The sequence below is a fragment of the Mus caroli genome, unplaced genomic scaffold (genome assembly GCF_978045245.1).
Source record: "Mus caroli unplaced genomic scaffold, Mus_caroli_1 scaffold_18, whole genome shotgun sequence".
NCBI lineage: Eukaryota > Metazoa > Chordata > Mammalia > Rodentia > Muridae > Mus > Mus caroli.
This window is the reverse complement of record NW_028227273.1, coordinates 58,687,934-58,703,476: the sequence shown is the minus strand read 5'-3', so window position 1 is coordinate 58,703,476 and position 15,543 is coordinate 58,687,934. Positions and strand designations below refer to the sequence as shown.

General features: G+C 53.7%; 1 protein-coding gene across 2 annotated transcripts; it reads left to right on the top strand.

The window, feature by feature from the left end:
• The first annotated feature begins 1,361 nt into the window (after nt 1-1,361).
• On the top strand, nt 1,362-15,543 carry Abhd16a (abhydrolase domain containing 16A, phospholipase). Of its 2 annotated transcripts, none has more exons than XM_021186016.1 (20): nt 1,362-1,563; nt 2,490-2,546; nt 3,143-3,209; nt 3,682-3,768; nt 6,218-6,303; nt 8,693-8,766; nt 8,871-8,993; nt 11,078-11,192; nt 11,283-11,384; nt 12,888-12,951; nt 13,184-13,233; nt 13,507-13,630; nt 13,787-13,891; nt 14,087-14,150; nt 14,373-14,429; nt 14,515-14,577; nt 14,691-14,767; nt 14,843-14,941; nt 15,027-15,073; nt 15,226-15,543. In XM_021186016.1, exons 1-20 carry the CDS (start codon nt 1,432-1,434, stop codon nt 15,307-15,309), a joined length of 1,677 nt encoding a protein of 558 aa, XP_021041675.1. In that variant the 5' UTR covers nt 1,362-1,431; the 3' UTR covers nt 15,310-15,543. The 2 variants fall into 2 exon arrangements, with proteins under 2 accessions (XP_021041675.1, XP_085689485.1); XM_085833359.1 differs by having other exon boundaries at nt 15,027-15,090.

Here is a 15,543-nt window from a genome sequence, read left to right as displayed (position 1 = left end):
CTGTATGCCAGAAGAGGGGATCAGATCGTAAGCCACCATGTGGTTGCTGAGAATTGTATGTAGGACATCTCGAAAAGTAGCCAGAGCCCTTGACCACTGAGCCATCTTTCCGGCCACCAATCCTAGCACTTTGAACAAGGTTTTTTCTCTATATAGCCCTGAGTGGCCTGGAACTCACTACATACGTAGACTAGGGTGGCCTGGAACTCAAGAGACGCATCTGTCAACACACCCATCTCTCTCTGCCTCTCAAGTGCTGGGATTAAAAGCATGTGCCACTACACCGGGCAGATTACTTCTTTCAAAAACTTAAAAAAAAAAAAAAAGACTCTTGGGCTAGAGAGATGGCTCAGTGGTTAAGAGCACTGACTGCTCTTCCAGAGGTCCTAAGTTCAAGTCCCAGCAGCAACCACATGGTAGCTCACAACCAACTGTAATGAGATCGGACGCCCTCTTCTGGTGTGTCTGAAAACAGCTACAATGTGTTCATATACATAAAATAACTTTTTTTAAAAAAATAGAATTCTTCAGAAGAATCCTGATATTTCTTCTAATGGGTACATCTCTCTCTCTCTCTCTCCTCTCTCTCTCTCTCTGTGTGTGTGTGTGTGTGTGTGTGTGTGTGTGTGTAACCCAGGGCTTTCAGCATGTTAAGCAAAGTTTTCTATCCTTGAGCTACATATCCAGCCACTAGCCTCTTTTCTTGAAGTTCTTGTCAAATGCTCCTACTCTCACCCAGTGATCCTTCCAGAACATGCTGACATTAAGGGATAGGGTTGTTTTTGTTTTTTTTTTTTTTTTTTTTAAAGTGAAGCCGGGAGTGGTGGCGCACACCTTTGATCCCAGCACTGGGGAGGCAGAGACAGGCAGATTTCTGAGTTCGAGGCCAGCCTGATCTACAGAGTGAGTTCCAGGACAGCCAGGGTTACACAGAGAAACCCTGTCTCGAAAAAAAAGCCAAAAAAAAAAAAAAAAAAAAAAAAGTGGGGGCTGGAGAAATGCTCAGCGGTTAAGAGCATTGACTGCGCTTCTTAAGATCATGAGTTCAAATCCCAGGAACCACATGGTGGTTCACAACCATCTGTAATGAGATCTGATGCCCTCTTCTGGTGTGTCTCTAGACAGTAACAGTGTACTCACATAATAAATAAAGAAATCTTAAAAAACTAAAAATGTAACCACCCCGGGGCATTCATTTTCTTAAGTTTCTCCATTCAGAACAGCTCTAACTGTAGACCGTCGCGGAGCGTAGCTCCCACTCCGCGGAACACTCCTCTCGCGGCGAGAACGTCAGGCTGGACCCTGCCAAGGGGCAGAGCGGGTACGTGCTGACGTCACGCACGCACACAGGCACGCACGCCAGCGCCTAGGAGACTACGGGCGGGGCCGGCGGGGACCTGAGGCCGAGGGACAGCGGCCCGAGCCGGGGCTATGGCGAAGCTCCTGAGCTGCGTCCTCGGCCCCCGGCTCTACAAGATCTACCGGGAGAGGGACACGGACCGGGCCGCGTCCAGCGTCCCCGAGACTCCCACTGCCGTCCCCGCCGCCTCGTCCAGCTCCTGGGTGAGTCGGGTTCCCCCCGGCGGAGAGCATGGTACGGTCCAGACCGCGCTGCGCTGCGCTCGCCCGGCGCGCCCACTGTGGGAAACGGGGGAGCCCGCTTGTCAAGCGGCGGTCGCGCACGCAGTCCGCCTGCGGGCGCTTCCCGGCCCCCTCCCAGTCACGCAGGGCCCAGCCGCCGCCTCTCTTTACGGCTTTGGAGGAACTCTTCCTCACGCCCACCACCACACTTGCTTTTTTTCCCCCCTCCGTGCGTGTCCCCCGCATGGCTGGTCCCAGTTGAGTCTGGAGTCCCCTGAGCGCACTGACGGCTTTTGCCCACCTACTCCCAATTTTTCCTAGGATCTGTTGACTTTCTCTTTAACCTGACTTTTCAGTTTCAAAAATGACTTCAACATGTCATGTATTTACTTGTGCGCCTTGTGCCCCCAAACCTAGCCTGAAAACCAGGGTCTTGCATTCAGGGTGGTAGTTTGTTTGCTCTCCAAATTGTTTTTGTTTTTATTGGTTGCAAATTATGTTTAGGAGGCTTTCCGAAGTGCCCACACTTAGCGACATTTTTCCCGGAATCAACTTACATCAAATGCTATTCCTTCCCTCTTAGAATTGTCATGGAGTCTCTCATTTTCAATTTTACTCCTCTCCCCATAGTGACATAATCATATCTGTAAGGGGTTTCAGGGGAAAAAAGGATCGGTTTTCCAAATGCTGCTTTCACTTTTGCTTCCAAGCCTAGCACCCCGTGATTGCTTTCAGGGTGAGGGGTGAAATGTCAGGCAGGGAGGAGAGTTGAAGCTTCCGCAGAAGCAGGAGTATCCCAGGAGAAATGGCCACAGAGGCTAGAACCAGGTGGCACAGGTTAGGGCTTCTGGAAGGGAGGAAGGGCCTGTCAGCTGGCAAGGTCCTTAACAGGCCATCTGTTTTGGCAGGATACGTATTATCAGCCTCGGGCCCTGGAGAAACATGCAGACAGCATCCTGGCACTGGTAAGTCAGCCCCAGCATCTGCCAGTCAAACCCAGCCCTGGAGAAGGCAACACCCCAGGAGGTGAGGGGTGCTCTGGGCCCTGTACAGCAGAGCTTGCACAGAGGACCAGCATATCCCAAGTGCCTATCGTTGGCATTCTCCCTTAGGAAGTCCCCTTTGTGTACCATAAGCTTTTTCCAGAGCAGTTTGAGCCCTAAGGATAACACGTTTACCCTTGGGATCGGCGGCAGGTCTCTGAGTCCTGCAGTCCCTAGTGACCTATCCTCCCTGGCAGCTAACCTCTGTGGCTGCAGAGACAGCTGTTCTCCCTGGCCGAGTTCCTATGGTGATGTTCTCACATCTCTTGGGGACAAAACCTGGGACTCTCTTGAGTGGGGCCAACTGGGAAGGCTTGCTTAACTCGAGTAGACAGAGAGGCTGGTGTTTTCAACGCGATGAAACTGTGTCAGCCTCCGTTACTGTACTCTTGACACACTACGAGGCAACAAATATTTGGGTCCCAACTGTGTGCACGGTGTTAGAGCCCAGGCCCGGAAAGAGCAGAACAGCGTGTGTGCACAGGCGTATTGATCGCCTGTCTCTGTCTCTGCTGCAGGCTTCAGTCTTCTGGTCCATCTCTTATTACTCCTCTCCCTTCGCCTTCTTCTACTTATACAGGAAAGGTCAGTGTGGTTTCCAAGGTGGTGGGGCGTGTGGGTGGGGATGAACCGGGCAGGTCACTGGCCAGTGAATCTACTCCCTGAAGAGAAAGGGGTGGTCCTGTGAGAACGGCATGTTTGACCTCCTTCTTCTACCAGGAGTCTTGCCCTCTAAGCTCGTGGTTCTCAACCTTCCCGTGCTGCGACCCTTTAACACAGTTCCACATGTCGTGGTGACACCACCCCCCCAACCATAACATCATGTCGTTGCTACTGGATACCTGTGATTTTGCTACTGTTATGGTTCGTGATGTAAATACTTTTTGGAGATAGAGGTTTGCCAAAGGGTTCCCAATGCACAGGTTGAGAATTGCACAGCTGGTCTGATAGAATGGCACACCCAAAGACAGAGTGTGGGTAGAGGTTGTGGGCAAGCTGGGAGAACCACTCAGAGGTCCTGTGAGCGCGTCTCATAACTGTCCCTCTTCCCTCCCAGGTTACTTGAGTTTGTCCAAAGTGGTGCCATTTTCTCACTATGCCGGGACGTTGCTGCTACTACTGGCAGGGGTGGCCTGCCTCCGAGGTAGGTAGAGAGGAGCCTAGTTTGTATCTGTGACTGGATAAACGTTAAGCACTTTTTACAGACATAGTTTGGGGCTGGGCCCTGTTAGAAGTAACTGAGAACAGACCAAGGTGTGAGCTCTTCCTCAGGTGTCTTACATCCTACATTGCATGTGTGCATCAGCAGTGTACAGGAACAAGAAGAATACAGCACACACCGCCTGAGTCTCAGCTGGAGACAGCAGCAGACTTTAACATGCACAAAGACCTCACACAGTGTAACCACACAGTGGGCCCTGCACCGGAGTACAGATCAGAGGTGCACTGTTAGTGGAAGACATTCGAGCATGTGCCCTCTATCCCAGCACTTGGGTAAGAAGGAGGTAGAAAGTCACGTGTTCCAGGCCAACCTGGGCCACATAGTGGGACTCTGTCTCAATCAGTGAATAAGTGTGTAAGTGAAGGTCAGAACAGAGGTGTGTGTGTATTTGTGTGTGTGTGTGTGTGTGTGTGTGTGGTGAGACCCAGAAGACAGAGGGGTGTGGTTCCTGACCGCACTTTCCCTCCCTCTTCTCCTCCCAGTATTTTCCTCTCCCCTCCCCTCCCCATCCCCGTCCACTCCTCCTCTGTTTCCCATGGATATCAACCAGCCTTGGCATATCAAGTTGCAGTAAGACTAGGCGCATCCTCCTGTACTGAGGCTAGACAGGGCAGCCCAGTTAGGGGAGAGGGATCCCAAGGGGGACAGTGTAGTCAGAGACAGCCCCTGCTCACACTTCAGGAGTCTCACATGAAGACCAAGCTGCACAACTGTAACATATGTGCAGAGGGCCCAGGCCCACCCCAGGGGGGGTCCCTGAATTTGCTTATGTGTATCACGTGTGCAGATTGCCTCAGAGGCCGGTGGACATCATAGCCTGGAAGCTGAGTTGTCGGCCAACAGGTATAGACACTAGGAACTGAACCTGTGTCCTCCACAAGAGCCATCTGCCCAGCTCCTTGTTTGTGTTTCTAACTGTATGTCGTCTGTGGACAGCAAGACTGTAGGTGTACCCACCACACCCTGCTGCATTTACATTGTGCCATAGATGTGAGCACCCACGTGAAACACTCTCAGCTCGCTCGCTTCCTTCTCTCAGTATTGCGTTTATGCTCTGGAGGTTCCAATTGTTTCCCTGGTAGCCCTTACCCTCATCTCCTGTTTGCTGGTTTGTGAGGGGAGTGACAAGAAGAGAGGCGTCAGTCCTGATGCCAGAGTTGGCACCAGAGCCAGAGGTTAGGAGCCTGCAGAAAGCCAGCTTGGGAACAGGAAGGAAGGCCACTGTTAGCAGGGGAGTGGTAAGGTTGCAGACTGTTTTAACATGGGGGAAGATGATCTGCAAGATAAGAGACTTGCTGGTTCACAAAAAAGAAATTGCCAGGCCACCCAGCCCTTGGGAGGCTGAAGCCAGGAGAATTGCTGAGACTTCTGGGCCATCCTAGCCTGTATAATAAACTGCAGGCCAGCCTAGGGCACAGAGTAAATGTTTAAAGACTAAACAAACGCCGGGCGTGGTGGCGCACGCCTATAATCCCAGCACTTGGGAGGCAGAGGCAGGCAGATTTCTAAGTTTGAGGCCAACCTGGTCTACAGAGTGAGTTCCAGGACAGCTAGGGCTACACAGAGAAACCCTGTCTCGGGAAAACAAAACAAAAACAAAGACTAAACAAATAATTGAAGTGGTGTTGGGTGCGGTGTGGTGGTGCATGCCTGGAATCTACCACGTGGGAGATTAAAGCAGGTGACTCTGGGACCAGATTTAGGACTTAATGAGCTCCAGGCTAGCCAGAGTTACATAGCGAGACCAAGTTTCAGACAACAACAGCAGCAGCACAGCAAACCCAAGCAAAAGGAAAGGGCTGGTGACATGGCTGAGCAGGTGAACGCAATTGTTGCACAAACCTGGTGACTGAGTTCCGTCCCTCCAAGATCCCACAGGCAGAATAGAGAGCTGACTCTTGAAGTTGTCCCCGATCTCCACATTCCCGCTGTGGCACTTGTCTGCCCCCCCCCCTCCCTCTCTCTCTCTCACACACACACAGACACACACACAATGTAATAACAACAATAATGCTAGTTAAAACAATAAAGCTGGGCAGTGGTGGCGCACGCCTTTAATCCCACCCAGCACTTGGGAGGCAGAGACAGGCAGATTTCTGAGTTCGAGGCCAGCCTGGTCTACAGAGTGAGTCTACAGAGAAGCCCTGTCTCAAAAAAACAAAAATAAATAAAAATAAAAACAAAAACAATAAGCCTGAGACTCAGAGGAAGACTCAGCAGCCAGTTGCTCTGTGCAGGAAAGAAAAGTTCTATTTCCCACCTAAAAGGCCCTGCCGCCACTGCCTCCTCCTCCCCCTCCCAGGGCCTCCTACTCTCCTCTTACTTCCTAGGCATCTGGCTCCCCAGCTTACCCGATAGTTTCTCTCCCCAGGCATTGGCCGCTGGACCAACCCCCAGTACCGACAGTTCATCACCATCTTGGAAGCCACACATAGGAACCAGTCTGCAGAAAACAAGGTGAGAGGTTCTAGAGAGGGCGGGCGCCTGTGCAAGCCCTGCTGCCCAGAGCTCCAGGTACCGGCTTCTGTGTGTGTGTGCTGTGCACTGCCATGGCCTCTCGAAGTGAACTGTCCTTCCTGCTTCTAGTGGATACTTGGCAGGACATTGCTCTCCTTCCCCACTGCCATGCTCAAGAGTTACACAGGCACGGAAGCATCTGCAGCCTTGAGAAGTGTCTGTCCTCGCTTCTTTGCATGCTTCCAACACCGCACTGGCTTTGTTTGGGGATGGAACAAAACGGGCAGGTGCAGCCCCTCCTGTGCCTGGCAGCAGAGGGTGCCAGCAGGGCACAGTGTCCTTTAAGCTGGGCCAGGGCTGCTGTTACTGGAGAGTGGTTATCTCTGTAATGGGGCCATGAGGGGTTGAAACAGACGTGGTCACCATGGCCACACTGTGGTCATGCTGCACAGCCGACCATTTACAGCTTTGTTATCACATCTACAGGGCACTGTGTGGCTACACTGTGTGGGCTGCACACCCTCTCCAGCCCCTCACTACCACGTGAGGTGGCACAGTGACCACCGATTTTACATCTGTGGAAAGAGGAAAAGGGAGGCTAAGTGGCCTGCCTCAGAGTGAGGAAGTGACCAAGGACAGACCTGGGCCCAGGCTTGAGGCAAGCCTGGCTTTCGTTTTCTCATTTACATTTCTAGGGGTTTTTTTTCTTTCTTTTTTTTTTTTTTTTTTTTCTGTTGCTCTTTCTTAGGCAAGTTATTTTTGAAAATGTCAAAAGCATTTCTCTGGAAAAAATAAAAAATAATGCTCAAAATAGAGACTTTGGAGCTCTGGGTGTGGGGGAGGACAGTGGATTATGAAGACGCAGCCCTACTGCCTGCAGCATATGCCCAGTGCGGTGTGGAGTCTGATGGTTTACAGGGTAGCCCTGGGCCTGGGTGTCATGATGAGGGGAGGGAGGTGGCTATGCACACGGGGCTGTAAGAGAGGAAAAGAACCTACTGTGGGCATGAATGCCTGCTTCTCGGTTATGGGACCATCACTTGGTCTGCTGCAGGGATCCCTCTCATTATTTTTTTCCCCGAAGACATGGTTTCTCTGTATAGCCCTGTCTGTCCTGAAACTCTCTCTGTAGACCAGGTGTGGAGGATAATATAACCAGCCAGCAGCCCACTCTCTGCCCCCATCTTTACACAGAAGCACCGCCCCGTGGGGTGGGTCAGCCTTAGATGTTTCTGTGTTTTGGGTTTTGGGGGTTTTTCCTTTTGTTTTCTTTGTTGTTTTCCAAGACAGGGTCATGCTGTGCAGCCCAAGCTTGCCTGGTATTTCTGGTGATCTGCTTGCCTCCTGGGTGAGGTCACAGTATTCGCTACCACGACCTGTCCTGGAAATAGGACCTTACTCCACGACCCAGGCCAGCCTTAAATTTCACTGTGTATCCCAGGCTGGCCCCACTGTAGTCCTTAAATTTCACTGTGTATCCCAGGCTGGCCCCACTGTAGTCCTTAAATTTCACTGTGTACCCCAGGCTGGCCCCACTGTAGTCCTTACATTTCACTGTGTACCCCAGGCTGGCCCCACTGTAGTCCTTACATTTCACTGTGTACCCCAGGCTGGCCCCACTGTAGTCCTTACATTTCACTGTGTATCCCAGGCTGGCCCCACTGTAGTCCTTACATTTCACTGTGTATCCCAGGCTGGCCCCACTGTAGTCCTGCCTCTGCTGCTGAGTGGTGGGATTGGTAGGCATGTGCTGCTAGGCCCGACTTTTTTTTTTGGTTTTTTTTTTTTTTTTTTTTTTGGTTTTTCGATACAGGGTTTCTCTGTGTAGCCTTGACTGTCCTGGAACTCACTCTGTAGACCAGGCTGGCCTCGAACTCAGAAATCCGCCTGCCTCTGCCTCCCGAGTGCTGGGATTAAAGGCGAGCGCCACCACTCCCGGCTAGGCCCGACTTTTTAACACTTTCTTGGTGGCATTGGGAATTGAAGCCAGGGCACTGTGCGTACAGGACAAGCAGGACGACAGGTTTAAGAGTTCTGGACATGCCGGGCGTGGTGGCGCACGCCTTTAATCCCAGCACTTGGGAGGCAGAGGCAGGCGGATTTCTGAGTACGAGGCCAGCCTGGTCTACAAAGTGAGTGCCAGGACAGCCAGGGCTACACAGAGAAACCCTGTATCGAAAAACCAAAAAAAAAAAAAAAAAAAAAAGAGTTCTGGACATGGGTCAATGAGCTAGTGGTGGAGGCGGCTGCCTTGTCCTGTGTCGTGGTCATAGTAGACCTTTCCATTCAGAGGAGAGGGTGCTGACCTCCCCTTGGTCTCCCTGTGACGTGGATGGCTGGGCCTCCCCTCAGCTCTCCGTCCTCCCTACCTTTGTCTCTCTGTCCACAGAGGCAGCTGGCCAACTATAACTTCGACTTCAGGAGCTGGCCAGTCGACTTCCACTGGGAGGAGCCCAGCAGCCGGTGAGGTCCCAGCTGCTTAGCTCTTCCCCTTCCTTGCCATCGTCTTACCCCTTCGAGTGGAGTCCCAGGCCTACTGCTCCTGACTCTGTTTCCCTTCCCCTCAGGAAGGGGTCCCGAGGTGGCCCTTCCCGAAGGGGTGTGGCCCTGCTTCGTCCAGAGCCTCTGCACCGGGGAACAGCAGACACGTTTCTCAACAGGGTCAAGAAGCTGCCCTGTCAGATCACCAGGTAGGTTCGAAACGGGGGTGTGGGAGGCCAGCTGGGGTGAGGGGACACAGACCAGGGCCTCTGGACTGTCAACTTCAATGCAGAGTAGCTGTCGCTTGTAGGGCCTAGTGCTGTTTGTGTGTCTCCTGTGGGGACGGCTTTGCGAGGCCCAGGTCTCAGGAGTGCTTGGAGAGGCAGAACGCCAGTGGGCCTGCTGCTGCCAGCATCTTTCGCTCGGCCTCTAACAGGAGCAGAGGTGCCGCAGCGGGGAGAAGGCCGTGGCTGCCACTGCGCAGGTTCTAGTCCTGTGCTCACGGCCATGTGGAATTGTCCTGGTCCCTCTGCTCCTTGATATCCCACTCGGCCCCCACCGTGCCTCAGTTCCTCCATCTGATTAGCCTGCCTCACTGGGATTGTTGAGATGAACTGGCAGCACTGGGGATGGCTGTGTCTTAGGGTTTCATTGCTGTGAAGAGACGCCGTGACTACAGCAGCAGCTCGGACCCAGGACAACAGGTTCAGAGGCTCTCAGGTTCAGAGCTTTAGTCCAATGGCGGGAAGCATGGCAGCAGCATGCAGGCAGGCATGGTGCTGGAGAAGGAGCCGAGAGCTCTGCATCTCAATCCACAGGCAGCAGGAGGCGACCGAGAGCCACACTGGGCACAGCTTGAGCATAGGAGACCTAAAGCCACCCCCACAGTGATGCACTTCCTCCTACAAGGCCACACTTCCTAATAGTGCCATTCCCTGAGTGGCTCATTCCTACTCAAGCAACCACAGCTGCCATTTACCAGCCTGCCAGCAAACTCAGTCGTGGGTGCTGATGGTGTCAGGCCGGCCTTAGACTCACAGACACCACCCACCCTGCTGAGCGCTCGCCTGTGTGTCACAGCCCATGCTGTGACCGAGCACCAGGGAAGGGGTCTGACTTAGCTTTGGCTGCTGATGTCCTGAATCGGTCCAGGGGAAAGCAGACCAGGTTTTTGCGGCCGTGCTGGCAGGGGGTGCAGGGTGGTGCAGGAACACAGCCTAGTGGCCAAGCTGTTGTCCATAGCAATGCCTACCTCACCTAACCTATCTGTGTGAGTTACACTTAGTATCTGTTGAGCTCCTTGGATAGCTCTTATGTGGTAGGCATTATCACCGTGAACATGACAGCCAGGTCTCTGCCCTGACAAGAGTGTCACCCAGTTTGGTATCTCTCAGACTACAGATCTTTATAGAAGTATTTTTGTGGGTGGGTTTTTGTTTTTGGCCCACTCTTTTCCTGTATTGGTCCTGAATAGAAGACACAGAAACCTGGCATTTTTATATCGACTGGGCAGGTTCTGAGCTATTATAACCTGGCTAGGCTATTAATGAGCGCATAAATGCCCCATTCCTTGCCAAGTGAGTCTCGCCCGCTTGTTCTGTTCCATATGTGTCCTGAGGACCAGCTTCTCTTGGCCATGTGCTCATAGCCCAACCTGCCTGGAAGCAAATGCCCTTACCCAACAAGTCATCTTGTTGACCCTTGAAAACTTTTTATAAGTTGTATTTTTATGCATTAACAGAATGACATTTAATAGCTGTATTTATCTATTGTACCTAGAAATCATCTCATAAAACTCTCAGAATTATATCCAAGCAGTCCCTAATTTGCTATAGCTCGAGTTTTGGATTCTTTGCCTAGCCTAGAGAGGGCCAGTGTGCTCCATGGTGCCAGGCAGGGGTTGTGAACCACGGCCCCCACCAGCAGGAGGGCTCTCGTCCCTTAGGTTATGGGGTCAAGTGCACTTGCAGCCTGTCATTTCTACCTTCTGATGTTATTTTGGGACACGACCCTTTGTAAGTCCGGGAGGATCTTAATTGTATTGCACAGTAGAAAATGGTTTGGGTTGGTTTTTACAATGCTGGGGCTCAAAATGAGGGGCTCACACGTGCCAGGTAAACACGCTGCCACTCAGCTGTGACCCCATCCCTAAAGTGGACATTTTCCAGTCATAGTTATGGAAAAGCTTAGGAGATGCCAGGCTCGCCTTGCTCACTGAGCTCTGAATGCAAGGGCCAAGATGAATCCCTGGGCCCTGCTGGGGTTGGGGTTCACCAACCCATGTTCCTTACAGCTATCTGGTGGCACACACCTTGGGGCGCCGGATGCTGTACCCAGGCTCCGTGTACCTGCTCCAGAAGGCCCTCATGCCTGTGCTGCTACAGGGCCAGGCCCGACTGGTGGAAGAGGTGAGGCCCCCTACCTGCTGCTGGCCCTGTCTTCTGAGGGATGTGGCCCCCTGCCCCTTGTGACCAGGTCTTTGTATCTCTCTTGCTTAGTGTAATGGGCGCCGCGCAAAACTGCTCGCCTGTGATGGTAATGAGATAGACACCATGTTTGTGGACCGACGGGGGACAGCTGAGCCCCAGGGGCAGAAGCTGGTGAGAGGGGCCAGGGAGCCGAAGGGGTGGTAGGTGGCAGTAGAGACTCTGAGATCCCCAGTGCTACAGAACCTTTCCTGTGGCACCACAGTTAAAAATGTCATTTTCCAGCTCCACCCAAGGACCTCTTCATCAGAAAGCTCTGAGAGGGAAGTAGGTGGGAGGATGTAGCTCAGGTCGTGCACGAAGCCCTGGGTTCATCTCCTGCCCCATATACACTGAGAATTGGATTGTGTACCTGTAATCCCAGCACCCAGGAGTGGAGAGAAGAGGATCAGAAGGTCAAGGTCAAGGCCAGGGCCAGGGAGATGGTTCAGCGGGTGCAGTATTGGCCATGCAAGTGAGAGGACCTGAGTTCTGATCTTGAGAACCTGTGTAGAGCCTGGCATGGTGACCAGCTGTAGTCCTAGCTCTCCTGTGGGAGGGAGGCGGGAGATGCCTTGGGCACCCCCTGCCAGCTGGCGTATGCAGCACAGCCACAGGCAACAAAGACCCCGCCTTGAAGTCGGAGGCAAGGGGACACAGGGGAGGAGTCCTTCTCACTGCTACACATGTGCTGTGGATCACGCATACGCGCGCGTGTGCACACACACACACAGTGTAGCGCATTCACACACACTCAGAGTTTAAGGTCAAGCCGGGCGTGGTGGCGCACGCCTTTGATCCCAGCACTTGGGAGGCAGAGGCAGGCGGATTTCTGAGTTCGAGGCCAGCCTGGTCTACAAAGTGAGTTCCAGGACAGCCAGGGCTATAGAGAGAAACCCTGTCTCGAAAAACAAAATAAAGCAAAACAAAACAACAACAACAAAAAACAGAGTTTAAGGTCTTGGCTACAGGGTTAGTTTACAGTTTAAAGATGAGACTATCATAGCCGACTGGGGATGTCACTGTAGCTAGCGTATGCAGCCTGACGGCAGTTCATCACCAAAGTAAAGTCAGGTATAGAGAGTTGCCTAGTGTTCGGGAAGCTCACCTAAAGCCAGGCATGGTGCACTCTGTCATCCCTGGGCTGAGTTCAAGGCCTGACCAGGATAAACAGGACCCTGTCCTACAACAACAAATAGTAGATGGGATGGTGATGAAGGAGGCCGAGGCAAGATTCTGAGTTCCAGCCCACCCTGAACTACCTAGTGAGACCCTGCCTCAAGGAAACAGAAATAGCATTGACACATGCAGGACCAGCCTGTGGGTTATCTCAGGGTGGCCATTGTCGGTGCTCTCACAGCTGAGAGGAGCCGTGCTGCAGCCTAAGCTGAGGAGCCCAGCCCTTAAGGCGGCACTGGCCTGGGAAAGCACTGCACAGGTGGTGAGGAGAAAAGTGTCTGCACACCTAGGAGAGTCCTAAACCCATCCTATCAGAGCTCTCCTGGTGGCATCTCAGGGAAAGTGGCCTCTGTGCTGGTGACTTGGACTCAGCCTCCATAGTCTCCTGAGGCCCTGTGCATAGCACCTGCAGTTCCTTTGTCCCAGCATTCTCCCACCCCTCCTCTCTCTGCTCCCCAGGTGATCTGCTGTGAGGGGAATGCGGGATTCTATGAGGTGGGCTGTGTCTCCACACCCCTAGAAGGTAGGCTCCTGGTTCACACCTCTTATCTCTATCCTTTGGACTGGAATGTGTCTCCTCCCATGCTGACCTCCCATTCATCAGGGTGAGGTCCAGGTCTCTCCCTTGCGAGGGAATGTCCACTCCCGCCCTGTTAACCTTGCATTCCTTCCCGGGCTGCTTGTCCTGCCCCAACGCACGGTTGCATGACCCCCCTCCCTCCTCCCTGACTCCCTCCCTCCTCCCTGTGTTACAGCTGGCTATTCTGTCCTGGGCTGGAATCATCCAGGCTTTGCCGGAAGCACGGTGAGACCCTCTCTGAAGACCTGTCCCTTTCCAGAATCCTGTGCATCTTCCTCTGCTCAGCCATGGGAAGAAGGAACCTAGTGCCCATTTCTGCAGGGCCTTCCACATGCCTGTGACCTGGGTGCTGGGGAGCTGCAGCCCCTCCTCCCATGGCAGTCAGGGACACAATGGGTCACATGATCTCTGTGTGTTACAGGGTGGCTGCAAGAAGGGTCCACACTAGGTGAGCTGTCTTCTGGCTGACCCCTCCTGCTTCTGCCCGTCTCCCTGCAGGGGGTACCATTCCCACAGAACGAGGCCAATGCCATGGATGTGGTAGTTCAGTTTGCCATCCACCGCCTGGGCTTCCAGCCCCAGGACATTGTCATCTACGCCTGGTCCATTGGAGGCTTCACTGGTATCTGCCTCCCCTGCTCGTCCCTGCGCAGTAGAGATGGGCACAGGCACGGGTGGCTCGCAAGGAGGGGGTGGATGGAGGCTTTTAGAGAGAGAGGTTGGAAGTTGATAAGACCTACATGAAGGGACCCAATCCTATTTCTTGTTCTGCTTCTAGCCACGTGGGCAGCCATGTCCTACCCAGACATCAGTGCTGTTATCCTAGACGCCTCCTTCGATGACTTGGTGCCCCTGGCCTTGAAGGTCATGCCGGACAGCTGGCGTGAGTGCAGCTCCCTTGCCGGTCCTTCCCGGGAGGGTGGCAGCACGGGTCTCTTCTGACTGGGTGCTGTCACTGTGTGGGTGGAGATAGGCCACCCCATTGCCGAGAAACAGGGCTTCCCTGCCCAGTGGACAGTGGGACCTTTAGGTTAGGCAAGCTCTTCATCTCTGCATCCTTCACGGTGTCCCACTCTAGGAGCCCTGGTCACCAGGACAGTGAGGCAGCATCTCAACCTCAACAACTCGGAGCAGCTGTGCAGGTGAGGATGGCCACCGTGCCCGTCAGCAAGCGGCCACTACCCGAGCTGGTCCAACCCTTCCCGGGGCTAGGAGACCCTGAATTGGCCCACTCATGATGTGGCAGTGAAGGGTTAAGCCTGGCTCCCAGGGCCAGACTGAGCCCGTGCCCTTAAATCTGTTACTCCTGCCTCAGCTGTGGCCTGGCTCTCTGAGCTCTCCCTCCCTGCTGCTCTGTTCTGAAGGTTCCAGGGCCCCGTGCTGCTGGTCCGGAGAACCAAGGACGAGATCATCACCACCACGTGAGTGCCTGGGCTCTGCCTTCTCTCCCACCTTTGTCACCATGGACACAGCTTCCCAACCAGGGTTAACTCTTGTCGCCCCCAGGGTCCCTGAGGACATCATGTCCAACAGAGGCAATGACCTCCTGCTGAAGCTCCTGCAGTTCCGGTGAGCTCTGTGGGAAGACACACCTCAATGCTCACACCAGTGAGGGGGAAGGATGAGGTGGGGGCTGAGGCGTGAACTGGTTCCATTCTGTCCCGCCCTGTGCTCCTCCCAAGGTACCCTCGAGTGATGGTGGAGGAGGGGCTGAGAGCTGTGAGGCAGTGGCTGGAGGCCTCCTCCCAGCTAGAGGAAGGTGAGGTCTCTAGAGGCTGGTGGGCAGGGGCCTGGCAAGGAGAGCTTGCTGAGGACACTCCTCTGTTCCCACCAGCCTCCATTTACAGTCGCGGGGAGGTGGAGGAGGACTGGTGTGTGTCTGTGCTTCGCTCCTACCAGGCAGAGCATGGGCCTGATTTCCCCTGGAGTGTGGGTAAGGATGGGCTGAGCGTGGAGGGCTGGGAGGAGGGGAAGGACGTCCCAGGCAGGGATTTGAGGGCCTCTTCTCCCGTGTGCAGGGGAGGACATGAGTGCAGATGGACGGAGGCAGCTGGCACTGTTCCTGGTGAGCTCAGGAGCTGGGTGAGGGGCAGGGCAGGGGCAGGGGCTGCCTGCACAGCGGGGCTCATACAGAGCTCAGGCAGGGATCCTAGAGTGGGTGGATGCATGGCTTCTGAGAGGAAGCTGCCCTGCTCTGACCTGCCCTGCCTTTCTCAGGCCCGGAAGCATCTACACAACTTTGAGGCCACACACTGCACTCCACTCCCAGCCCAGCACTTCCAGATGCCCTGGCACCTCTAGGACCACATGTAGACTCTTCTGGAAGGACAAGATAGGAGGAGACACGAGGGGATACTTTTGTGACTCTCTTCATGTTGCTGTTTATAGTCTGGCTAGTGGGGACATCCCCTCTGGCCAACAGTCCTCCTGCACGTTTCCCTCATCTACGTGGAAGCACTTAGCTCCCCTCATACACACCTGCATTAAATGAATGATTTATTCCTAATAATTAATAAAAAGGTATTTTTTCTACAA

What these genes read in the sequence shown, in the direction of transcription:
- Abhd16a (XM_085833359.1), top strand. Translation starts at nt 1,432, where the DNA reads ATGGCGAAGCTCCTGAGCTGCGTCCTCGGCCCCCGGCTCTACAAGATC. An exon ending in AGCCCCAGGGGCAGAAGCTG is followed by an intron (nt 11,385 to 12,887) that starts GTGAGAGGGGCC and finishes TCTGCTCCCCAG; the next exon opens with GTGATCTGCTGTGAGGGGAA. An exon ending in CTGGTGAGCTCAGGAGCTGG is followed by an intron (nt 15,091 to 15,225) that starts GTGAGGGGCAGG and finishes TGCCTTTCTCAG; the next exon opens with GCCCGGAAGCATCTACACAA.